The sequence below is a fragment of the Cebidichthys violaceus genome, unplaced genomic scaffold (assembly GCF_023349555.1).
Source record: "Cebidichthys violaceus isolate CVI_PGR_0920_01 unplaced genomic scaffold, fCebVio1.0.p SCAF_13, whole genome shotgun sequence".
NCBI classification, from domain to species: Eukaryota; Metazoa; Chordata; class Actinopteri; order Perciformes; family Stichaeidae; genus Cebidichthys; species Cebidichthys violaceus.
In genome coordinates, this window is record NW_027176296.1 from 7,972,416 (window position 1) to 7,999,853 (window position 27,438).

Here is a 27,438-nt window from a genome sequence, read left to right on the forward strand (position 1 = left end):
ACAATATTATTTAAAATAAATTGAATTTATGTGTATTTTTTCTTGACATAATATCAGTATTTGTTTATCAATACTGGTATAGCGCAACACCCCTAAGGTTGCTGTTTTCTAAATTGTATCCAGGCCTAAATGAAAGAAATTACACAAATAACACATCTATTTTATTTTTTTTTCATAGTGTCTTTTATTTGAGTGGATAAACGTCTTTGTTTCTTGTAGTTTCACTTGTCACTTGTTTGATTTGTGAGACCTTTGGTTAGTAATCCCTGAATGACACTTGTTATCTCCCAGCTGTTGTCCCAATTACCCAATTATGACACACCCCTGAATGAAAGTACAAAAAGGGTCAGACCAGGTGTTCTTCTGTCTCCATGATGAAGAGCTGTCAAGGTTGAAACTGGCAGTGTTTCTTTTTAAACTACCGTCTGTAAGACAATGAAGGCTTTTTATCAAAACTCTGAATACTCATGCTCCTCTAAGCGGGAGTGCCTGAAGTTTCCTCTTTTGCTCATGTTCACATAGGCCACTGATCATATCAATCCCTGTTACACAAATCAGACAAACTTCACAATAAACACTTTATTTTAACCATGAAAAATAGACTGAATATCTCAATATACAATAACAATTTCTGTCAAGCAATATTTTCGTTACTTATAATTTCTGTCTTCCTCTTGTTTCAAAGATACATTCTTTTGTCTTTTTTTTTTCACACCAGACAGCAGCTGTGTATTTTAATGGCCAAACACAGAACAAATTTATATCACATATCTCACAAACTGTAACAAAGTTTCAAATACATTACAGCACAAATTACAAAAAGACATTCTTTGAGTTGGTGGGTGGTTAGTGCATGCAGATGTTGTTGCTCAAGCTGATTACAAATGCAGTAAATTCTGTGTCCAAAAATCACCTGCAATTACACACATACTGCATCTGTTTTCATCATTAACCTGCATTATAGTTAGTCACGCTGATAGCTTTAATGTGACATCCAAATTTTTTGCCTTACCTTCACAGTCCAATGTGCTTTGAGGGAACCAAAACTGTGCAGATTATGAGTCTTTTCTCTCGCATCTCTCTCTTATCTGTGCGTCTGTTTATTCTCTTTGGACCTCTTTCATCTTTCACTTGAAATGAAGCCAAAATAATTCAGCAGAGAATGTAATGTTTCTACATTACGGTGGCAGCAGATGAGTGAATGTGGGCACACACAGCATTCCCACATTTGCATTTTTTTAAATGCATCAAAGGTATGACCACCTATGCAATATGCTGTTTGTATGTATATGTTTGAAGCCACAAGATGGCTACCACCTCTCTAACTCCCTCACACATGCACTGCTTGTACAGGACTGTCCAATACTCCACTCGCCTAACCTCCACTGAAAGGGTTCAGATTGCTCAGCAGGTGCTCCTGCATCACTTACCGAGTGCAAAAGAGCAGTGTGGCACACTTTCAAAGAAATGTCTATGAATGAAGATTGTGACGACTTCTCCCACAGAACATAATAGCAGCATTGATGAATATCAATTCGTAATCACACATCGGTTGTGGTATTTTTACACATACGCAAACCCGCTTTGGTAAATGCCGAATCATGAGGCTTTCAATGACATGACTGATTTAAAGAAGCACATTTTCATTTAAATGCAGTCTGTGTGAAAGTCACAGCTGGGGTTTGCCTTTTTGTGGTTGAACTTTGAGTTGCCTCGTACACGAAGCAGTTCTGAACTGAGGCAGGTAAAGTGGAGAACAGCCTTGCATTGACGCTGACACCAGCTCGCTCGAGTCCTCAGGGCCGAGCAAAGGATGCGACTCCACAGAACAGTCCTCTCTGTTCAAAACTACATTTTTGAGCAGCTTGATATTAGGTTCTTCTTCTCTCTGCCCCTCATCTTCCTCGCTTTCCTCATCCTCTTCTGGGTAGTCCATTCCTAGACAGCACAAGTCTTTCTCTTCTCTCACCTCCTCTTCTTCATCTTCATGCTCTGATGTTTCAGAAAGCTCCTCCACAGAGTTGTAGGAGCAGGAGCGCCGCGGGTCGTCCATCTCTCCTGCTTGGCAGCTGTCAAGCTCCCACAGGCCGCCGGGGAAAGATCCAGAAATGTCTGAGTTGTTGGCAGAGAAATTGCCCTCATCGCTGGAGCTGCTGCCGCTACCATCCTTGTAGTGGAGATGAATGGGCTGCTGCTCCTGCTTCAGATCAGGGAGCAGCACAGTGGCATATGTAACTGAAGACTGAGCAGAGCTGTCATTGAGGCCTGGGGGCTGGTCTGCTGGTGGATCGTCTAGCTGTAACTGATCTACTCTTGGGCTTGAACTGACTAAAGCACTTAGACTAAGACTAAGAGCTACAGAAGGAGCTCCACCTAGGAGCCCCTCACTCTCCATGGACTGGGCTTGGTTGACCTCAGAATCAGACCCTGGAGGAAGGGAGAGAGATAACACAGTGGCTGGGTCGGGTGTTAGGGACACAAGTGGGGCTTGGACTAAAGCTGTAGTCAGAGCTGAGAGATCGATCTTGTCAACTATGGCGACTTTGGAAAAATTCTCAGACGGCAGGAGAAGCTGCCAGGCTGACAGGCCTTCTGGAGGTCGGAACAAGTGGTCAAAGGTGTCAGTCTAGAAAGATGTGCAAAAAACAATTTAAAACATTAGTTTTCAAAATATAAAAACATATGAGGAAAAAAAAAGAAATAGCAGATAATGATGAAAAATAGCTAAGACGGGCGATGAACTGCATATTTTCTGTTGGGGTAGCATAGCAAACTACTCACACAGTAACAAACAGATGTAGAGGATCATAGATTATACATTTATTGGACTACAGCAATTAATAAGTAAATGTGCAGGTATAAATGAGAACACATTTGTAGGTATTTATTTATTAAAGTGATAGATACAAAAAACTGAAACTGGCATGGTTTAAAATGTTTGGTCAATCTACAGCATTGCCCTATGGTTAAAACAAGTGATTTGTGCAAAAGGCCAAGTATATTGAGTTAAAGGATCAGTTCAATATTTTGGAAAATGCACCTTTATACTTTCTTGCCAAGAGTTACCACTCATATATGCTAAATATGAAGCTACAGCCAGGCGAGCTTAGCATAAAGACTGAAAACAGAGAATCAGCAAGTCTGGTTCTAACTAAAAGGTAACAAAATCAGCCCACTAGCAATTCCAAAGCTAAAACTAACACGTTATTTTTGTGTTATTCAAGTGTAAAAACAAGTTCTTGTTCTATGGGGTGTTGTGCTACTATTTCTTGGCCATGAAAGGCAACTTCCTTGAGTCTTACGGCCACAGTGAGGGAGCCAAGCTAACTGTTTCCAGTTGTCATGTTAAGCTAAGCTAAGCTGCTGCTGGCTGTAGCATTATGTGTCTATGTTCTCTTCTCACTCTTACAAGAAAGCGAATAACCAGACTCCAGGTCTAAAATGAAGGTTGACATGTTGTTCACTTAGATGGATCACATTCAAGAAAAAAAAAAGTTTCTCAATGCATGTAAACATGTTCATGACAGTTTGATATTATTTTTTTTTACCTTGTTGAGGTCTAGTCCTTTGGCCCAGGAGCATTTGTTTGGGTTAGGCACATCCTTCCACACAAACTTTTTCATCCTGGAAAGAAATGCAGCAGATATTTAGGTTCTATCTCTCTGGCTAAAGACTTTTTTTCCTCCCTCCCTCCTTCCCCACATCTCCCTTCTGCTAACATCAAGTGTAATTACACCCTTGTGACCTGTTAAATGTCACACTCCTTAAGTCTATCATGATCAGTGTCTCTGCTCTCTAAATTAGACTGCACCCCAGAGACTTTCATCATTTATCAGGTGCCTGGGTAAAAAACTAAATTGACATACACTGATGCAGTATAATTAATACCAGGTACAAAAATAAAATACACATTCTGCATGTAAAGTGTCTTTTGTAAGATTTAATTGCTATTGCCACATTAAAACACCCCAAAACGATTTTAATATCACAACTTTTACATGGTGATTATTTTTGTGCGCAGCAAGATTTGTGACTGTCTGTGAGATTTGTCTTTTCACAAAACACGAGCCTCTTACTGGTTTTGGGAGATGATCAGGGTGACAAACAGGACGATGGAGAGGAAGGAGATGATCATCAGCATCATGTAGGCTGCAGGGTCTCGTCTGGTGGCTGAAACACAAGGAAAAATACGCATCAGACCTATAACTAACAACACAACAAAAGTGCTGGCATTGTGTTATCCTCAAACACTTAAATGTTGAATATGATGCTGTTACCACAGCCAGAAAACTGGTGCATACCTATAGCGTACATTGGCTCCCCCTCTCCATCAGCAAACACTGGGTACAAGTAGAAGCCAGACTGCTCAGAGCCTAAGAAATCACCTGAAACGATGCATTGAAATCATGTTGGCTGTGTTTACTCACTCTTTTATAGTAAAACACACTGTTAACAGATACAATAAGCAATGAATAAATAAAAAGAAGATCCCGTCACCTCTCAGATAGATGGGGCAGTCTGTGTAGGGCAGTCTGGCCCATGTTTCCCCACTCCGGCCCTTGTGATCATCAGAGTCCTGTTGCCTCTGTGGAGACCACTGGACCACCATGAACAAAGGGAGAGAGCTGTTGTCCAACAGACTCCAGGACAGAGACATACAGGTGCTGTTGATAACCAACACACTGAATGAATGCACAAAGCGGCCTGCAGAGGAGAAAACAAAAAGAGTGAATACAATTCTTCCAGGTGACTTCTGCTCTTGTGGTTTAAATTCTGTTATACTTGCATAACAAAGGTAACTCAAAATAAAATGTACTCTCTACGGCTATGCAACTCTATTGTAGGGATGAAACATCATTCTGCCAAAAAAACATATTCCTTTATTTGCTGTTTTGCTGATCGTGGTGGAGAGCACTGCAAACGCCTTGTGACCTGAAAGGAAGTATCTACATTCATGTGTCAATTATTCATGATTATCTGAAGGGTTTGTATGCTGTGAGCACCTGTAACTGAACAATGTTTTAGTTTATTTCTACCTTTAAACCTGCAGTATTGTTTTGCCCACTTGGGGGCAGTGGTACAGAGCATGCTGCAGCAGAACACAAAACAGAGGAGTGTAGCAAAAGTGAATCAAAACAGTAAAGTTGTGGTGCTGAAGGCATTGAGCTAAAACACTCTGTAGAACTGTAGGGTCTGATGACAATTAAATGTAGGTTTGTCACTATGAGTGACCTCTTAAACGTAGTCAAGTGATTCATTGTTGATGTAAAAATATTGTTTACAGACACTTTAAGTTGCATGCTTGTTCATATATAGACTGGCGATGAAAGAAAAACCTGACTAAAACAGTAAAGGAACCTAACAAATGCAGAGGCTTCCATACAAGACGTCACTTAATGGTTTGCTGATGATGTGAACCGTACTAAGCCACTGTATGTCCTGTGTTATCAACATCAGTTGTTTGCAGAGGCGATAATAACACTGAAAACATGTTATCAGAATACGTATGGGGAAATGTACTACATACTTTCCTTGTAAAACCAATTACACAAATGGAAAACCCATTTTAATTCTGCTAAGTAGTAGTTTAATGAAAATAACTTTCCCTGAATTATGAGTAATGAGAAAGAGACACACAACTGTCAAACAAAAACACCACTCTATTTTTACAGAGAACTGACATTTAAAAAAATACCTGTTTTTTTAGCGCTGCTAAAAATTTTTACTACACTAAAGCTAATGTCAGCCTTGCCTCAATTAGCGTTTTCAAATATCATGCACTAATGGATAGCTGTTTAAGTTCCCGGTATTGGCGAACATTTTCTTTGCCCAACAACCTCAAAAAAGGTAGCTAAAGTGATATTTTCTTAAGAAGTACATTTCTGAGAGGAAATGAAAAACGAAAAACAGTTCACTTATTTTTAGTGGTGCCATCTTTTGCATAGTTTGTAAAGAAAGAAAATCATTACTGGAAACCACCTTGTTATTTTCTTTCCAGTACATGTGCACCTGTGTCTGTAAGTGAAGCACTCTCCATGAATCTGTCTGATCTTACCCTCACTTCTGTAGCCAGTACTATTTTTCACAATGCAATACTACAGTTTTCAAATCTTTACTGGAAAATAACAGCTGTTTGAATCTGCTCTTCTTATTGAGTTGTTTTAGATTGATCTTGCCTGGTTATATTTATGGTTTTAGACAAATCCTGGGTTGTTTTGATTTCTAAGTCTTTTACATGATTGTATCAGAAACTCTTTATGATTTTGTAATCACTTCCATATTTAATCCTGATTTGTAGCATTTTTGTGTTATCTCTCTCTTGGTTGTTTGTAACTCATTGTATATTTGCTGCCTCTTTCAGCTATGACACTTCAAAGAAGTGATATTAGGTTTTCCTGCTTGAATAATGGTTAAATGAAATCTTTATTTTTTATTTCAATTTGAAAAAGGCTACTACAATCTGCAAAAAAGAGAAGCTGCAGAGAGTCCCATTTGCATTTTTGTGTGATAAATTACATAAACCGTGTTATTTGTTGACTGACGGATCATGTGGCACAGGAATAATCTCATTCAAAGAGACTCAAATGACTAGTTTGTATTTTCACTGGTTTACTGTCCACAAACATACTGTCCTTTCCTTTACTGTCTTAGCTATCCTTGAGACTTCAGGCAACATAACAACAGCCGTAAGATTACTGCAAAATACTGTGTAGCATAGTTATTGAATGATCCTGTAATACTAATGCAATACTGAGAATGTGGGAACATTCAGGAACAAACAGATAAAAAAACAAACACATTTTCATTATTTTCCCTCAACTCGCTGAGAATCCCAGCTCACTCACGTTTGGGATGTCTCTCCAGTGTCATGTTGATGTTGTTAGTGGAGCTCCCCAGATTATTGTAAGCCTCCACTGTCACAGTTTGGAGCTCTTGGTCCCACTGAAAGCTGTAGGACGACGTCATGTCGATCTGCTCCCTGATCACAAAGCCACTCGACGCCTGGTACTGGACTATAAATCCATCTACGCAATAAGAGCGCCCTGGTATTTGGAGATGCTGCACAAAAAAATGCAGGAAAGCAAACATTTCTATTATTTTTAGTTACAAGTCCTCATTACAAGCCTGACAATGTGTATGTTTTTCAGTTTGTCTACCTCAAATAGCAGAGTGACATTAGTCTGGTTTCTGTACGGATCATCTTGAAGGACTCTCCAGAAATTAGGGCCACGGTCAGGAGCTGAGAGGGAAACCAACAAATTACATCACATTAGCTCTTACACCACTGTCTTTTAGTGGTGGAGGAGATGGTATGATGCGTATCCTATGGGTCCTTTTTCATTAGAGCTAGAATCAGATGGTCAGAAGTGATGTAGAAGGTCACGTCAGGCATCTGGTTGCAGCTGTCGTCTTAAAAGGTTAAAGGTTTTTGAATTTTCGGGTGAAAGTAATGGTGTTGTAATGTACCTCTGCTGTTCTGAGGTGTGGAGTAGACCGAATCGCTCCATTCGCTCCAATAGCCAGTGCCGTTGGTGTGCATGCAGCGTACTTGTACCATATACACCCGGCACATGTCCGACACTGCGACCTGCATCCACGAAACCCGCACTGGAATCTGAATCTGCAGGCATGACATCTTATTTAGAGCTCATTTTGGACAAAGGAAATGAATATCTGATCTGTGGAGTACACATCTGTTTCATCCACCTATCCACTTTATCCAAACAAAGTGAAAAATGTATTTCCTCATCTTTCTCATCATATTAATATTAGCATGTGTGCATGTGTTTCCAAAATATTTTTTCAATCAGAAGACAGGAATTTAGTCTCATACTAGCTCGTATCAGATCATGTCAAACTTACCAGTTGAGTCCATGTCAAAGCATCCTGTGATTTAAGAAGATATTAGACTATTTACTAGCTTGGTTCTGGACCTCAGTAACTTCTAATATGTTTTTTCTTGATAGATAAACATCTTTATTACAGGTAGAAGAACATTTTGGAAAAATAGTTAGATGTTAGCCGCTTTCAAAATAGAATAACAGTGAATGAACAGGTTCAGGAACAGGACGTTCTCTGTGGTAATCATCCAGTTTGCAATGTACTGGAAGGCATCGTCTATTTACCTCCCACAATACTTGTTTTTCCATAAAGATAGGTAAAATGTTGTTCATAGTGCCACTTAGCCAAGCTTTTAATAAAAGCCTGTGGTTGGTAAACAAACACACCAGCTCACCTTCCACTCCGGCTGGACTCTTACAGCGGAGGGGGAGTGGTACCGAATCTGACACTGGAGCCCCTCGGCAGGCAGAAACGGAGGCTCCCACGTGACCATCAGGACCCCACTGCTTTGACTCACTGCCCTCACATTAGTGGGCGTGTGGGGTTTTACTGCAGGGGGAATAGCAAGGAGGGAAAGTGTGAGATTGTCTCATGCAACATGATCATAGATACAGTAATGAAAAAAAAACGGACAAATATTGCTGTTCTGTTTAGTTGTGATACTTTTCACACATTAATCCATCTAGCTCACCATGATCTATGGGCGACAGGTAGATGGGTTTAGTCCTGATGGGGCCCAGCCGGGACGGCACCTCCAGCCACAGCTTGTAGCAGTTCATCCTCAGAGGCTGGATGGTGCAGGTTTTCAGCCTGGGTCGAACCTGCAGGCAAGCGGGCCCCATCTCCCCCACTTTCTCCCCCGCTCTTTCCTTCTCCTCCATCACATCGCATGGCAGGTCGGCCCACCTGGCATGATCAATAAATGAAGACCTTAAATTTTGTCACATTATTCCTGAAGGTCTTTTCGTTTCCCTTTTATACAATCTGATCAACACAGTTGGAATGCCAATAAAACAATGTCAGATGCTGAAGTTGTATAAAATAGGATAATTCCAGTTTCTGACAAATTGGGTCTTATTTTTTAGATTTTTAACATTATTTCTGTTGGTTGTGATAACACTGTAGTCACCAAAATAAGGCAACCTTTGCTGTAATGAAGTAAGACGAGGCATCTGGGGGCCCACAGCAATAGGCTCGTTCGAGATGAGCCAGTCCTGCGCAGTATCGATCACCGCGATCGCCACACAGTGCATGCCGTTTAGATTTGTGTCCGACTTGATCACAATGATAAACTCACGAGATCGAGGTGGTCGCAATTTTCTGAGCCAGGCACGGCAGTTGCTCTTCACCGACTACATGACACAGGGCATGATGGGAAACGGCTGGCTGTCGCCTGATCAAAGAGCTGATTGGTTCTTATATTTGACAACAAACACCACGTTTTGTAGAAAATCCTATTTTTTTTGTGTAATTGCCGATAAGCCTCATGTTGTGCAATGGAGGTTTAATCTAAAAACATACCTTGTGTGATTGCTAATAATGAATCTTATTTATACAACACACATCAAAACGTGCAGCAAAGTGTTTCACAGGCAGCAACAACAAAGGTCTAACTGTAATTGTAAATGTAACTGTTTCTGTGACTTCCTGTTTATTCTTTGAAGGCTGCTGAAAACTGTTCGACTTGACCACAGTTCACTGTTCATTGGTTGCGAAAAAAACAACATGACAACGGCCGTAATCCAAGATGGCGACGGCGTAATCGCCAAACTCGAGGCTTCAAAACGGCAGTCCAAAATCCAACGGGTGACGTCATGATGACTATGTCCACTTCTTATATACAGTTTATCACTAGAAAGCATTAATGCAGATCTTTAGATCGCATATCTTTACTGAATCTAGGCCGATAACGACACAGAGTTTAACTTTTTCACACTATGAAGGTTAATCTATACAATTAATCTGTGGTTCACATGCCTCCCGGGTCATTGTCTGGCACAACTACAGTCAGTGTGGTGGGTCAAAGTTATACCAGTAAGTCGATCTGTACTGTGTGATGACAACAGTTTTGGGATTAGCTTTAATTTTCTCTGCAAAATGACTTTGGGGATTTGTGTAAAAGCTGTACGATCGTCTGACTGCTCATGTGTCTTGCCCGGTCTTCTAAAACTATGAAAATAATATCTAAATTGTAATAAAATGGAATTATACTGAAAATCACATATCCTGTCACCTCTAAATTGCAAACAATCTCACACATCTAAATACACAGTGGTGTATTTTTTTATTTCTATTTCAAAGACAGAGAATTAGAGCTAAGGAAAGTAGGAAGTACATAGTATTGTTGCTCAAGAGAGATAAGAAACAAACGTCATCATTCTGTCACGTTTTGTAGAAAATCCTATTTTTTTGTGTAATTGCCGATAAGTCTCATGTTGTGCAATGGAGGTTTAATCTAAAAACATACCTTGTGTGATTGTAATAATGAAGCTTATTTATACAACACACATCAAAACGTGCAGCAAAGTATTTCACAGGCAGCAATAACAAAGGTATAACAGGATATAACTGTTTCTGTGACTTCCTGTTTATTCTTTGAAGACTGCTGAAAACTGTCCGACTTGACCACAGTTCACTGTTCATTGGTTGCGTAAAAAAAAATAGTATTGTTGCTCAAGAGAGATAAGAAACAAACGTCATCATTCTGTCAATCCTCATTGTTCTAGTGTTTTTTAAGTATGGCGACTTTCTATTGCTGTGAGGTCAGAAGTCCTGCTGACATTGATTTGTAGCTCATGATGAAATACACTTCCTAGTATCATTCACAACACACATATTTCCAGGGTGTGTTCACTCAATGTGCTGTCTGGCACACTGTATTGTGTAACTTCCAGGTTTTCAGCACAGAACTCATAAGGTTTCATTAACAATGCCACAGATTGCACAAACATCCAAATAGACGACACTAAAATAAGACGACTGATGTCAAACGTAAATTGCTGCTTTACCTGGATATGAATTTGGGTTTAGTCCACTGTGTGTTCTTCCAGCTGCAGTCCATAGCATCAATATCACCGTTGGTTACACAGTTTATATTGATGGAGGCTCCTGAAACACGCAGAGAAACACTCATGTTTAGGTCAAAAAACAAACTTCACCAGAACTTCCTCTGTGCTCTGGGATGATTTTGGTTCACATTATTGTGCTGTCACATGTCCCCCCCACTCTCTTTTCTGTCTTATCCACTGTGCCAAAAAGGGACTTCGGGGAACTTTAATACATCAGAGGTGAAATGTTGAAGTTTAAATTTCACTGCAGAAAAAGCTCATCCGTGTCTTAATTAATGTCTTATTTCAGTCTGTAATATTTAACTTTGCTGGTGCAACAAAGCTCACCTTCTACATAGATCTGGCTGTATGGGATGGTCCACTCCTGAGTGCACTGCAGCAGGTCATACATCCGAGTCTCCGAAGGACGTACTGTGATCTGGCTAACCTGTTTTGGGAAAGATCATTTACATGAATTGTACTTTCCTAAAAAAGTAAGTCATTAAAACTTGGTGGAAATGTTCCCAGCAGGGACAGTTTTTTTTCTTACCCACTGGTTGACTGGGTGGTACTGACTGCGATGAAGCCGCTGTTGAAAGTTGAGTATCCACATAGCTGTGCTGGCGTTGATGCTGTGGTCATTGAACACACAATATACTGTTACGTTCTCCCCTGGTCGCGCCACCACTTTCTCAGGGATGTAGCTCACCGCTGCGCGCACACACACACACACACACACACACACACACACACACACACACACACACACACACACACACACACACACAAACATGATATATATTTAAAAAAAAATATGTAATTACCAAAAGCTACCTCATGAAACTCATCCTTTTATAATTTGTATAGACATCTCAATATTTTATATATCTCAATAAGTTTTTTGTTTTTATTTATAAAACAAAAATGTCAAAAGTAACAAAGGAGAATAGAACAAAGACCCTCATCTGACGTCTAATACCATTCACCCACAGTTTCTATGTAGACTCTTTTACAAAAGACCAAAAAAATGTTCAGGGATTTTGAAATCCCTCAGTTACAGCCAACCAAAACATCTGCGTGGAGTAAAAGAAAAGTGACTCATCAGCAAAACAGGTGAAGAGCTCAACAAAAGAAAACTTTCAAATCAATTGAAAAAACTCATGTCACATGTTTCATCATTGTTCAAATGTATTTTACTGCAGGTATTCATTTGCAACAAAGTGAAGTTTTTCGTTTCGGTGAGATGACTCAGAGTTGCTGAATCTCACAAAGTTTTACCCCTTGACAAACAGACAGTTTACTCATGTGATGTTAAGTAGAAAAGCAACACATACACACACATGTGTACACAAAATAGTTAAACACAGAAGCAGGCATGCGACGTCTAATGACAAAATAAAGCACTGCCAGATATCGGACTTGTGTTGTTTACAGCCCTCAGGTTGATGTTCACATTTTAATTAGCAGTCTTGTGTTGCAGAACACACACTAACAACTGTAAAGGACTCTTAAGAGGTTCTGTTCGTGTAAGGTGAATATTTCCTTCAAACCTTCTTTGTTACCTAAATTAATCTAGCTTTTATTTTGTAAGTGCCTTTTTACGTTTTGGGTCCTTTATTTTTAAGTCCTTCTGGCGAAACCGGAAGCAGATACAAATCGCGTCAGAGAGTATAGTCGCTTGACTTCGGATTTAGAAAAGTAAGATAATTGACGGTGCAGACGAAAAGAAAAGTGTTATAAGATATAATTTCTCTGCCATAAGAGTTTATAAATTAACGGTTAAGCACCTAGCTGGAACGGGAACAAGGTATTGTGTGTTTATTGTGTGTTTGATGTATTACTGTTTCAACTAGATGCTAATGTTAGCTTAACAGGGATAGCTAAATTATGTAAACTGTCATTTTAGGCTATTGCTATATTTCGGTTTTTACATGTGCTTTTTAAAGTATATAGGAGAGAAAATGTTTAATTAATGCTCCCATGTATATTGAAATATAATATAAGAAATGTTTAAACTCGTAAGAGCTCATTTATGTGTTATCTGTTCCGTAGCTCTTAAGGTGTTTTCTGGAGATTGGTTGTGAAGGAGAAAAAGGTCAATTCATCAAAATAAGGATGACGGTTGAGCATAAATAAAGGCCTCTGGAAACATCAGTGCGCTTCAACAGCTTTTTATAGTCTCTGATTAAAAGGATCATTTAAATATGCAAACAATTCTCTTTGTCTCATTTCTCAACTCTCAGTTTCAGCTTCATGTTCAGCACTTTGAACGGATTTGCTGCTTGTGACATTTTCCTTTATTCATGGTATACTTTACGATTTGTAGCTGGTCACTAGCATTAAGAACGGCCTCTGGCTCTGAGTCTATTGACGTTGACCCCACTGGGAATGACCTCTTCATTAATAGCTAATGAGCTGGACTCGTTTTAATAGTTCAGCATTGACATAAATCTACCAGAGAAATAATTGAGGTCAATCTACCACAGTCAGTGATGAGTGTTGAATTGCAGCCGTCCGCACAGGTTTAAAATGTTAGCTAGCCAAGTTTGTTGCAAAAGGGTGAAATGAATGTAATTTCACACAAATTACCTTTACATTCAGTTCAGCTGTTGTGGGTCTGAAACAACACTGTTGCACTATCAAGTTTCAAAACATCAGCAGTTAGTTTCTATCAGCCGTGACACTGTATGGCAGGTATTGTCTTTGTGTTTATTATCATGGCAGGAACTACCAAAGAAGCAGTTTTGAGTACTTTGCCAGGTGTTTATATGCCTGTCTGGACAGATTTTGATACAGCGATACCGTCACCCCCCTCAGGAAATTAACCCAGTCGAGTGACTGATGTCGCCATCTATTGAGTCACTAGCACGGGTGAAAAACATAACTGGTGTGTCAGTTAGTTCCTGCTCATTTCAATGAAGGCTATGCTGTTCTTCCAAGAATCCCCAGGGAGTCATTGAACTCCAGTGACACATTTACATAAGAGGGGAAAACAGCTGCAAAAGCATTTCAGTGTGAGTAAAAAGAACACCATCTTGTATGTCTTTTGCATTGCTCAGTGATTTTCTGTCTCTATGCAAACATCCGGAAGGGAACGATTCTTACTGTCCAGGTAGATGTGGTGAGGTTCACTCCAGTCGCTCCACACTGGAGGCTGGTCCAGGCCGGAGCAGCGAACCTGGATGGTGTAGTTCAGTTTGGGCTTCAGCTCCAGAGACAACCTGGGCTCTGCAGGAGCAGACACCACCTGGACACAGCAGAGAGGGAATCAACAAACAGAAGCACACACACACACACACACACACACACACACACACACCAAACTGACTCAAGGATAGTTGGGCGTGTTAACATGTGAGAACCATGATTAAGAGTTGCCATATTTCATTTGTCCACCTATATGAGTCTTAAACAGAAGGTCCAAAATCACACCCCTGATTGAATCATGGAGTTTGTGATCCACTGCTGAACACTGAGTGCACTGTATGAGGCTATTTAAACGGCAACTGACTGTGAGTCGCACTGAGTAAACACACTGTCTTCTTAGTGGAAATTTGTGCTGCGAAAATGTGTGACTCACTCAAGCTTCAGACTAACTTGTGTAAGTTTGTCTATTACATCAATGTACTTTAAGTTCTTTAGCACCTGGAAGCATATTTTCACTTCTCTGTTTGAAGCATATTTTGCACCGGGTGTTGAGACTTTTTTTGCAATCTGCAACTAATATTTCCTGTTTGAAACCAAATGAAAGCATGAAGCTCATTACCAAGGCATCAGCTTTTTTCAAGGGTCAAGGGTTAATAAATTGTAACTCATGACTATAGATGCTTTTATAGATTGTCTATAAACTGTTATTAATTACTTAGCATTTATAGCTGTAGACTAGACGGCCAAAAGTATTTATTAATGGATTATTAACCTGTACAGTATAACAGCATATTTACAAAATGGAAATGGATAAACACCAGCCTACGGTCTTTTTACATCCTGTAAACCCAAATTATGAATAGTTTATAACTAATCTATAACAACCAATAAAGTAATTAATTACAGTTTACAAATCCTATATAAAAGGTTCCTTCTCATGAAATGGTCAATGTTTTCAGATCACATGACTCCCAGTGGGTGCAGTGGAAAACTCTTACAAGGTATCACATCGTATGTGATATTATATCAATGCTTCGTGTTACCTGCCATGCTGGATGAGCGGTGTTGGGAGAGTGTCGGACTTCGTATCTCAGCGGACCGATATCAGAGTCTGAAAGGTCGTCCCAGTGTAAAATCAGTTCAGCTTCAATGGTCTGAATATGTGACAGGTTGACTGGAGGACTCGGCTTCACTGTAGAAAAAGAAGAGATTGTCTCTACAGAAGCACGTGTTTACAGTCACAGCAGAATATACCGTTCATCATATTGCCACTTTGATCCTGGTTTAATATCAGTTCACATTTTATCAACGGTTGCTAAATCCAATGGATCGTTAGAATAACTGTACATGAAATTAGAGGATCATTATTGCCATATGGCATAGCATTTAACGCATAGCATTTAACTAAAATATGACATAACAGCACCGTATATATATATATAAAGATGCAATTAGCTGTAATTGCTCTTACCTTCATGCAACAAAGATCAATAGTCATGTAATCTTGACTATTGATTTGAAAATATTGACAAAATATGATTTTCGGTCTTTACATATATATAAAGCTTACATACTTAAATGGCAGTGAGTGGATTTTTAATAAAAGCAAGTAGCTGGGAATTTTGATTATCCCATGACTCGTATATTGAGCGTATATTTAGATTGAATTACCATTTCAGGTGGATTTCAGAGGTGTGCCATATATTTACTTCATTTCACTAAAGTGATACCGTCTCAATTACAACACATACAGAAAGAGATCATTGAATCTAATAAAACCACAAAGATGTCTACAGGGAGAGAAGTGATTACTCAACATTATGAGTAATAGCTCAACAATCTCTCACAAAGACTGGCTTTCTTTTTCTGCTGAAGGGCTAGTTTCAACATGTAACCGGATGAGAAGCAACATACTTTCTTTAAAAAATGTATTACGTTACGTTATCAGATGCCATTCAACTGAAAAGTTATCAATGTTGGTTCATCGTATAGGTGCCATTTTTACAGTCATACACTAATCTGAATACACGTGTTCAACGATTGTTTCTTTCCATGGTTACAGAGCAAACAAGAACTGTTAATAGCTAATTAAGCATGACTTTTCGCTTTGAAGTTGGATGTTTTACAGACAGGAAACAAAGCATGAGACAAACAAATCCTTTTCATACCAGGTCGGTCAGGAATCCTGAGGAGAACAGGCGGAGCGATGGCGTAGGAGATGCTGATGGTTACCACAGTGACAAAGTTTGTCGCAGCGCCAAGAGCGAGTGAACACATGAAGGAATCCTTCGCTTCACAGACAACGGGATTATCAGGTGCAGTATTCCCATCCTTCACCTCTGTGTCGTCTTTCTGTGAACTAAGCAACAGATACGAAACAAACTTTAGTCCCTCTGTTATCTCAGTGCAAAGTATAATACCTGAATTTAAAATATATGATCAGAACTAACTATCAATACATGTCCAAAATGATAGACATTATTTCATTAGCTTGGACGAGAAGTCTTTGAAAATACTATACACTATAATTCCATGACAACTGGGAAACTTCATCTACTGATGTAAATTGTGTGACATGATTTAATCAGAGTTAACACATATATAGTACGTAACCCCCCACTGAGCAGTTGGGAAAGGTTCATATTAGACTAAAGCACATACACACACAAAATAATAAAACGGTGATGCTTAATACTCACAACAGCCTCTGTAGACTAACTGCCATAGGAGCAGCATCCACCATGGTTGATGGTGGAAAGAGAGACTGAAGGTCACATGTTAAATTTTCCCAGTTTTCATCAATTCTGCACAGTATGTCCAAACAGGTGCCTAACAAGAAATCAGAATAACATGTTAGCAGCATGATCAGCGTCATCTCCCCGTGCCATTTACATCAGTGGACAATGACCTTCAAATAAAGGCTTCTCAGAAAACGGCCTAGCTTCGTATTCTGAGAAGAGGGAAATATTAAAGTTGCATGCGGGAACTTAGTAATGAAGGCGAAAAAGCCTTTTAGATTTCAAGTAATCGAAATAAAATTGGAGCAAATCACTCTTACTTGTGTGACAAGAATAGTCAACAGCCTCAGCAGCTTTGTGAGGCTGTTCTTAGGCACAGCTGTGCTTTGAGTTAAATGCTAACATCAGCATGCTAGCATGCTCCTAATAACAATGCTAACATGCTAATGTTTAGTAGGTATAATGTTTAACTATGTTCATCTTAATTTGGAATGTTTGGTCATTAGCACTAAACACAAAAAGAAAGCCGAGGATGGTACTGGTGACAAATTAGTGTCTGTTCCAATGCTGCCAGAGTGCAGATGTTTTACCGTAGGAAACAAGAGACAAAGTAAACAAACTTGCACTTCAGCCTACATGTCCTGGGCGTGTTGTTAGTGTTATTAAAGCGTGAAGACCACCAGCATCTAGCCAGATCCAAGTGACAATTGCTGCTCCATTTACACAATGTTTGATGTGCTGCAGCTAAACAGCTAATTAGCTATACGGCCTGCAAACTCATGTTAGCGATGCACCTTTCCACTTGTTCAGTGTGAGAGGCACCGGACAAGTGTAATGTGTCAACTGGCTATTCATGTGTGATATGAATAGCTGTTCCGTTGAATACAATTCACAACCACATACTATATGCTCTCTATCTGCCAAATTCATTTAACAAAAAAAGGTATAGATATTGCTGTATAAATAAAGGTGAAAGTTTTGTATTTATGTCAGACATTTTTGCATGTTCGACTAACTATCTACAACAGGAGTGGTCCTGGCTACCTAGTGTATACTCAAGAGGTTTTTCTCAGCCTGCTGCAGTCCCACACCTGTCTTGAAGGCCTTTTTGATGCTGAAAGCAACAAAAAAATGTGAATAAAATAAGTGTGACTAACAAGCAAACAGGAATGAGCAAAACAATGAGTGACTTTGGTGCTGAATCACACTTTCTGATTGTCAAAAGACAGGCAGGAAGCACAGCTTCGGTCTTCTCCGTCAAATCATCATCATCACTAAAGCATAAAGCTGGAAGGTCTTTGCTCATCACCAGTGATTCAAAGGTCACAGATCGATGAAAACAACACTGTGCATGTCAAACAAATCCTCCTCATGTCTCAATATCGCCTCACCTCCGTCTTCACCGCCGCGCTTACAATATCAAGAGAGCATTGTATAATTATGACTCACTTTAACTGGCCCCACATTTGCTCTTTAAACTCAACGACCTTCGTACTCTCTCTTCTTGCTAGAAAACAGTGGTGCTGAACAATATCCTGGATAAGTAGAAAAGGTAAGAAACAGCTGGTTTGATTCTGTTGTGCTGATAGATGTGAATCCTTGTAAGCCAGACTATCTTGTGAATTGACAGCACAAGACTCACCCTGATGGGAGGAGGGATGCCAGCGGAAAAGGCATTAAAGTGTAATGAGCCTGTCAGGATGATCTTTAGACGCCTCTCTGTCAGTGACAAGTGACGACACTGCAGGAAGAATCACGAGGCTCTGTCACACTGACCCTGCTGTTTGTTCTGATGAGCAGCAGCCACATAATACAGCCACCCTGTTGCTGCTTGAGATCACTGTGTATTAAATGTTTTCTTGTAAACAGACAGTTATTCTCATGTTCCCTCATACAGCTAGTTAGGTCTATCCTGTACAACTTGTCTGAAGTAAAGCATGGAGTAGCCTCAAACTGCCAGTGTGCTAGCACAAACTCAACGGGGACCCAATCATCAAAACATTGTTTTGTGGCGTCACTAGCGTTCAAAAGTTCCACAGGATACCTTTAAATTGTAGAAAACACCAGCTTCAGTAAATTAAATATTGTTTTTCAATATTCTGCTAAAGTAGTATGAGAGGCTTCTTGTGAATTAAAATGGTTTGAATACCATTAAAAGTGCAGCATGTGCATGTCTATGAATGACAACCCCATGGAGCACCTAAAAACCTATGTTACATTACATTACAGTCATTTAGCAGACGCTTTTATCCAAAGCGACTTACAATTCAGTATCTATCTATATACCGTAGACACAGCTACGGGAGCAATTTTGGGGTTAAATGTCTTGCTCAAGAACACATTAACATGAGACCAGCAGAAGCCGGGGATCGAACTGCTGACCCTCTGATTGAAAGGCTCTCCACTTAACCACAGTCACCCACATGTTATATATAATGTTATTATATTTGTTGTTATATTTTTTATTCCTTAACATAAAGACAAGACTCTTTGAATCTAAAAGCAAAATGCTTTGGGACTTTGGTACAAGTTGGTCTTACTAACCTGCAACCTCAATGTTTACTATTAAAAACAATTTAAACCTGTTAAGCCCGACGGACCCGAATTCGGGTCCGCTGTAACATTTACCGTCCAAAAATGTCCATTTATGCATGTATTTATGAATATGGAAAAAAAAAGAAGAAAAAAAATCCCCTATAAAATTCAAAATCTGCTTAAAACAAACAATCTAAGACATTCTTACACACTCCAAACACCATTCTACACAAATAGTGTACACAAATAAAAGATTTATCACAAAATCACGTATTTCTAGCCATAACTCGCTCTTCTCCGAGTTAGCAGAACAAAGCTAACGGTTAGCATAGGCAACCGAGATAGCAAAAAGCACGAGCATTCGACACAGATTCCAGAACTACTATCAGATCGTCTCTCCGGTAAACCCCCACAAGGCTGTGAGCAAACAAACACCAGAAACACAATACGTAATATCCTTCAAAATCATCCAAAGCTCCTTACCTTTTCGTTGTTCTGCTGTATATCTCCGCTTATTTCCGTCAACAATATTTCTACGTATTTCCGGTGCGTCTCTGAAATGTCCCTGTGCAGAAACAAGGGCCCGCCTAACAAAGGCACCGTGGGGCGATGGGTTTGAATTCCGGCGATGCTGTGCGCACGGTTCAGGTGACGCGCCACCGTTTTACTCCCTACTGGCTAACGCTTCTGTCTATCAAAATCACGAGGGGTTTGTTAGATTCTGTGGACTCAGACGCTTCTAAGGAGGGTCCACTGACTGAAATCGACCAACCATAGGCTGAGCTAAGAGACCTGGAGTGGAAGCCAGATGAGAAAATCCCATGGATGACAGACATAAACAGGCTCAGAGAGGATCCAGGCTCTCTAAATGATGCCAAATTGCTGCATATGATAGATTGAACACTATTAGTCATAAAAGAAGTGAAATATATAATTATATATTATATAAAATTACAATGGAACAGCTGGAACCAAATGACATTTTGGTTGACCTCGGCTGAAATCTCTGCACTCTAATCTCTCTAGCTCTTGAATGCTTCACTTTATCAAAGAAAACATTGTGCAGAGAGACCCTCAACCCATTGGGCTATGATCTGGAGAGGTTTAAAGCTTTCAACTACAACATTAAAAAAAAATATCTTATCAAAATTGGATTAATTTATAATCGGAGATAAAGAATTAGAATTTGTGCTGTGTTCCATCTTAATGTTCTCTTAACCAGTAACATATATACTGATATTTACAAATCAGAACAAATTTCACAAGGGTCAGCTTTATTAAAATATCAAAACTATTAAAATACACCTTATATTTAGACGAAAATCACTCTCTTTACTATGGGTTGCAAATATCGAGGAGAGGCCTACAAAAAGGCTTAGAGCTTAACGTTAAAGCCACTTTAATAATTGTCTTCTTAGAGACATGTAACACTGACATAAGTGAACAAAGCCCTGGAATAAAACACTGGAGGCACCACACTGCATGTGAGTCGAGATAATTGCCAGATATTTCCGCTAACGAGGTGCAAAAATAGTTGAGAGTAGCCTCAGTGGTATTTCATAGCCACATTGCTGCAGTTGGAGAAAACCCATTATTGAACGGTTGTGAGGAAGCCTGATGTTTGTATGAAGCCACTCCAAAACCTGGCTAGCAACGTCTGATATTAATGGGCTCATGTTTGATTTCAACATGTGAAAATACAGACAGGGCTACATCACGTCACATACACAAACTCTTTCAAAAGGGCCTTATCAACCAGGATAGGAGCAACCCTACAACCCTTGAATAAATAATTTCTTTGTTAAGAAACATTTTAGATACCAGTGTCTAATCAACTCTTACCGCCAGAGGACTCATGAGGATGTGATTCATTTGTCGAGCCCCTGAAGCTGCAGAGGGGATAGCGTGGGAGGTTTGATTCAGAGCGGTTTGTCTCTGGTGCGTGAGTGTCGCCTCCCTCTGCAGTGAGGTGGGCTGAAGGTGAGTCACAGCACAGCTCATCCTGCCATGGGAGGTCCAGGGCACCTGAATGAAGAGAGGCTCCCTCCTCAGGCTCCAAACACTGAGCACCTGCTCACAGAGAGGCAAGAAAGTTAACTCGGGTTTGACACATGGATAGAAACTAAATTAATGTTCACAGTGCTTTTATATATTTAAGTTTGGGTTTTATTTTCTGCATGAGACATGTCAATTTACAATATTTTTTTTCTTTTTTTTCTTTTATCTATGAATATGGTGTTTTTTTTATTTCACATTGAAACAACTGGCTGCTGCGTTGTATCTATGTACATGAAAGTGTCCATCTCAAGTGTTTCTTTTTGCAAATATAAAGATTTCTAGATTGAAATATACAGGTTATGATTTACATTTTTACTGATCAATGTATCAACTATAAATAAGGCACAGAGAAGCTCTGATTACAACACAAACAGGGAGAGCAGCTTTAAATATAAAATATATATATATATAATAAAATGTTACATATATGTCCCTTTATTAGCACAAGTCATTAATCAAACATAAGTTTTCATTAAAGTAAGAGATGAACTGGCAGAATTGGGGAGTAAGAAAATAAGGTTTCGGTTTAGGTGAAGGCTAAATCAGAGAAAGATCATGAGAAAAGCCCAAAGACCTTGTTAGTGTACACCACCTGATGTGATAGGGATTTAGCTCAGGTGAAACTCAGAATGTAGGTTTGACAACCAGCAGAGAATAACATACTGCACTGTCAAAGACTACACTGGTTTTCATTTTGACACCACATGAGCTCCACACGGGAAACATGACGACTATATAAATCTCAAGTGTCAACACTGGTATGAGGCTGCTGCATAGTGTGTGTATTTGGAGATTATATAGACTTGTACATCCTGACCAGTGTTACCTGAGCACTGCCTGAACAGAAATGTCTGCTCTAAACTGAAATTAATCTGAAATTACCACCACTAATTGAAAAAAAACAACAATAGGGATTTCAGGATTTAACCCTCTCCATCTAAGAATGCCAATCTCCTTGTACATATTATTAACATCCAGAATTACATCGATAATTACATTGTAAGAATCTCAGCCAGGAACAAAGCCTGAAAAAAATCCATACCACAAATAACTTCACACACTGATGTGACAAGAACACTGCATTCAGATTAGTCCATAGCTCCCTTTGGCAAAACCTCAGGGAATAGCATGAATAACATAATATCCTATAGTGTCCTACAATATATCCTACTTATAAGTTCCTTTCAATAACTATTTTTGAACTGAACCTTTCTAAGGTAAATTAATCTGTCTACTTCAAATGTGAATCGGCTGTACGTGAATATTTTTTAAGAAAGAAAACTGGTACTACTGAACTGTTGTGTTGGAGTTTTAACTCACCATGAGAGAGCAGGAGGATATGCATCAGGACTGTCAACATTACAGAACGAACCCTGTAGAGATACAGAGAGGGCATAAGTAAAGGATTGACAGAGAGAAGGAAAAATCTTGATTTTGCAGCGGTAAAAAAACATTTAGATTTTGCTGGACATGGGAGTAATTTGCTTTGGGTTTGGTTTAGTATGTTGTTTTAAGTTTAGTCATTTGACCTGTTTTTCACCACATGTACAAACACATCCATCCCTCATGCAAACTTACACCACTGATTAACCTGACATCCACATCTTAATAATATTTATTTGGCACAATTTGGTTTGATTTGATTTAATAAACTATATTTTGTTGACATATATTCATGGTGTGTCTTCTTTTTGTTGAGGCCACTTGAGCCAGGTCATATGATTATTACAATAAGATCAGCATCAAAGTTATTTGTAACCTTATTTGTGGGTTTATGCACAAGTACCCCCAGGGGTACACAAACCTCTCAGTGGGAATCACTGTTCTAAAGTATAGAGAAATCTGTGCGGCAGGCCAAAGTAAAGTAGTAGCTAAATAATCTCAATTGTTAACCCATGCAATAACAATTTTATACATTTTGCCAAGAATTCCAGGAGACCCTGCAGAACCTGATAAGTATGAAATGCCATTGAAACAAAGTAAATATGTAATATAGATGGATTTGTTCAACTATTTAACACAAGTAAGTCCACTAATAAAATATTCTTTGCCATATTCTCATCTGTAAAACCACATTTACTGGTCTGTGCTGTTGTCAGCTGCAAAAAACATAATCTACAAAGTTATGTTTCTTCACTGGAAAGAAAAAATTTGCTTTCCCAGATTATTTTTAAAGGTGCCCACATTCACTACGAGACTTTTTGACCCTGGTAAACTCTTCGAACCCTTACGCTCTGCCAGGAGGCTGCAAAACCTCACGCCACAAAAACAATTTCTTCCAATCTGCAGCCGGCTTCATCAACAAGGCCCAGGACCCCTGCAGACGCCATTTCTCATCCCGCCTCATGCACACTCCATGTTATTTTAACATTAAGTCTTCTCTTACAATGCATTACATTAACGCACATATTTTGGAGATTTTGTATTATCATCTCTACATTACTGCTGATATTGGCTAAGCATTGTACTTTGAACTATTCAAGTCCTGTACAAAACTGTACACCTCTTGTTTCCAACTATGTTTATTATGCAAGGCAAATTCCTTGTATGTGAAAACCTGGTTGGCAATAAACCTAATTCTGATTTGTAAATTATGTATTTCATCTGATCACAATGCAAGATATCATTAAATGCAATGCATTGCATTTGTGGATTCATTATCATAAGCTAGCATTCAACATGTCATGACCAACTTCATTTTTTAAAGTTGAATAACATTCACAGAGACCACCTTTATAAAATACTGCAAACTCACATTGTAGTGGTCAAAAGCGTGGTCTTTGCCTAGCTGGGCTTCAGCTGGGGTTAAGGAGGGAAAGAGTTTTTCATGGATTTGAAGCAGTGCTGCAAGCAATTCTATTTTGACTCCAGCAGGATTGAAGATCGATCATCATGATTAAAATAATTATTTGCAAGGGTAGAACCAAAAGTATTACAAAAATGAATTTGTGCATTAGATGATCTGGTTAAAGACTGGAGAAAGATGGTTAGATATGCAGGGAAGCAAATGAGTGACTGGGTATGTGGAAACACAGTGAGAGTACTGGGCAGGTGGATAATGACAGGTAGAGGCTAATGGCTGTAAAAACAGGAAAACAAGCAACAATGACTAATCAGACGTCATGTGTTGAGACACTTTCACTGATGAAACACTCCAGAGCTGCAACTTACTCATGACAGTATATTCTGACACAAAGCAGGAGGAAGGACTTTATTTTCTCTCGAGGTTATCATCATATGACCTTAGAATGACAAACGCACAGTTAGACAACATGATGCTGCTGTCTTTTAACAGTTTTCTCTTTCAACCTTTCGTTCTTTCCAGACAAATTTTCCCATAAAAGTGTAATCATTTCTTCTCAGATATTTCTCCTCTAATTAATTAATGTTGTGCTTTATTATAAAGTTCTCCGCTGCTCGTTGTGAAGCCAAATGTGAGAAGCGAGCCATAAAACGAACACAGTGTAACTTCACACAAGCCAGTGAGCAAATCTATTAAATCATTGATATGCTAGACCAAGACGAGCACAGCATGCAGTGAAAAGCAGCACAGTGGACATGCTCAAGTGTGAAAGTGAAGTTTGTGTTTAGTATAATGAGGTGATCATTTGCCAATCAATCTGTAAATGTGTACTTAATCTAGTCAATGTTTAGAAGAATCTCTCAAAGTGTACAGTCCAAACATGTGTGCGAGTGTGTGTGTGTGTGTGTGTGTGTGTGTGTGTGTGTGTGTGTGTGTGTGTGTGTGTGCAGGTGTGTATCTATACACAAGTAACAACAGAGTGGAACAGAGGCTGTGCAATCCAAATAAACAAAAAGGAGGCGCATTGAATCAGTTAATGTGGGATGCAAAGCAGCTTCATCAGCATAAGAGACTGCAGGAAAAAATAAGATCTCATGTATTTAAACATGACAAGTGTGTTCTGTACGTATGAAAAAACCTGTTCCTACGTACAGAACACAGCCGTCATCACCATCAGGTGTTCAAAAAAAAACCTCTGGCATTTTGAAAAAAACAACAACCCCATTTTCATGTACATGTTAGATGGAAAGAAGCAGCATCCTAAATATTTTATTAGTGCAAAAACTTTCAGCTTTTGTTCTATCCAAACCGATGCTTTATTAATATAAGATAAGCCTTTATTGATCCCCAGAGGGAAGATTTGGGAAGGACAATGAGTTAGCAATATGCATAAAATTCCCTATCACATATGTGATTATATACCATGATATCAACATAAACTGTTCATGGATAAAATAATCAGATAGGAATATACATTTTCCATAAACTCAATACCTGACAAATCATGGTGCATTGTCACATTGATGGCAAAAAAAAAATATACAAAAATTCAACATTGCCAGGAATGAAATCAATTGATTTGCTCCACCGCTTAGACAGGTTTAATCTAATCAGAGATATGAATTGGATAGCTGTCACATAAACAGTATCAAATTCACATATCATGCCTTAGTATTTATCATCATATCACCCAAGCTTAGTGAGGACCATCAAAATGTCAAAAGCAATATGACTCAAATGATACAAAAAAGTCCCACGTGTACATCCGCTGTCTTATCATAACAATGTGGTTCAGTTGAGATTAGGATAGGAGTTTTTTGTTGCTGGTGCATAATAATAATCATGACACAACTTATCGATATATGAATACTGAACTAGCTTCTTACTGTAATTAAATGCCCTGAGTAAGCCAATGATGCTCCAAAGAAGGTGGGATGAAGGTGGGATGAATGAACAAGAAAGCAGAAGAAAGGGATGGATGAAGTCCATGCATATTGTAAACAATTGGGACAGCAGCCAAACATTCAATGACATACTAGTTAGTCAGTAGCCTTTGTCATAAAATGTATAAATACGTTGTTATTTTATTTTCAAAGTAACTAACCTTTGCTGTGCTATAAATACAACTCTGTTGTTCAGTTTTGCTGCTGTTTCCTCGCTTTCCATGGAAACAATCTGGCCGGATCAAGATAACCATCTGAAACTATTTTCCACATGCATAAAAGGGAAGCTCTGCCCCTTATCTCCAGGGACTTTAGCTGGCCAACATCTGTGACTCACTCCTAGCAAGTATGAAGATGCTCTGCAGAGGAGACGCGTCAGGGCTTGTTTCCCCCATCGGGCGGCAGCAGCATATTGGATCAGAAGTTTTACTCTTTTCCGTTTCTTAACAAAAATCCTTTGACAGTGGCTTTTCTATTCCTGACAAGTTTCCCATGAAAAGAAAAGTAAATTACGAACAAGAGAAAAGTATGAGAACCTACCAAATTGTTCTCAATGGAAGATAACCAAAAATTGAGTGAAAATATAACTTAATGTAAACTATCTATCTATCTAAGTGCATCCTCAGTGGACCCTAAATACGCAGAAATTACAGGAGAAACCACTTAAGTCAACATCAGAATTGAAAAACATTCCAGCTGTCAGTTTGACAGACACGTTTTTAAGATCACATTAACGGTTGGCAGCCCGACCACAAACACCTCATGTGTAGTTATGAGCAAGTGAGAATTAGTAGGCTAATATTGAGACTGTGTCCTTACATTGCCCCCGGCAGTTTATTCTGGTTTTGTGTCCTGGTTCTCTTTTGTCCGACTCAGAGTTCATCCAGGTGAGTTTAAATCCTCGGTGAGAAAGATCTGTGCGCTTCAGTCAGAGTCCACTGTCCATGTTAGAGTCTGAGACCAACAACCACATTGATGAAGATTTCCCCAAACAGAATCGTTTTCGCTCACACACACACACACACACACACACACACACACACACACACACACACACACACACACACACGCACACTTTCCTGCAGTTTGTTTGACGTAGCGACCGACTGAACGGAAAGAGACTGAACAACCCTGGCCCATAGGCTGCTCTGGAGCTGAGAGGAGGGAGAGGCTTCCACACGCACAACAGCGTACTGCCCACCGGGATGCGTTCAGGAACACCTCCGGAAATCCTAACACTTTAGATGACAAGTAGACAAGTAGATTTTAGATTAGGATTTAGTTTTAAGATTATGTTTATCTATTCATCCATATCTCTTGTGCAA

General features: G+C 39.2%; 1 protein-coding gene across 2 annotated transcripts; it reads right to left on the reverse strand.

Moving 5' to 3' along the window:
- Positions 1-564: 564 nt before the first annotated feature.
- Positions 565-27,280, reverse strand: lepr (leptin receptor). 2 transcript variants are annotated; one of them, XM_068707617.1, is made up of 20 exons: positions 26,933-27,280; positions 22,688-22,740; positions 21,152-21,379; positions 16,736-16,865; positions 16,205-16,395; positions 15,080-15,228; positions 13,995-14,136; positions 11,440-11,600; positions 11,238-11,337; positions 10,851-10,950; positions 8,534-8,748; positions 8,237-8,391; positions 7,468-7,621; positions 7,158-7,240; positions 6,846-7,059; positions 4,498-4,704; positions 4,302-4,385; positions 4,077-4,170; positions 3,549-3,624; positions 565-2,626 (listed from the first exon to the last, which is right to left on the reverse strand). In XM_068707617.1, coding segments are annotated over exons 1-20 (3,495 nt in total). In that variant the 5' UTR covers positions 26,935-27,280; the 3' UTR covers positions 565-1,669. The 2 variants fall into 2 exon arrangements, with proteins under 2 accessions (XP_068563718.1, XP_068563719.1); XM_068707618.1 differs by lacking the exon at positions 26,933-27,280 and adding an exon at positions 24,123-24,169.
- Positions 27,281-27,438: the final 158 nt, after the last annotated feature.

Coding starts and splice junctions, on each gene's coding strand:
- lepr (XM_068707617.1), bottom strand. Junction 21,380..22,687: donor TATCCTCCTGCTCTCTCATG/GTGAGTTAAAAC, acceptor CTCTGTGAGCAG/GTGCTCAGTGTTTGGAGCCT. Junction 15,229..16,204: donor CAGGATTCCTGACCGACCTG/GTATGAAAAGGA, acceptor CTTTTTCTACAG/TGAAGCCGAGTCCTCCAGTC.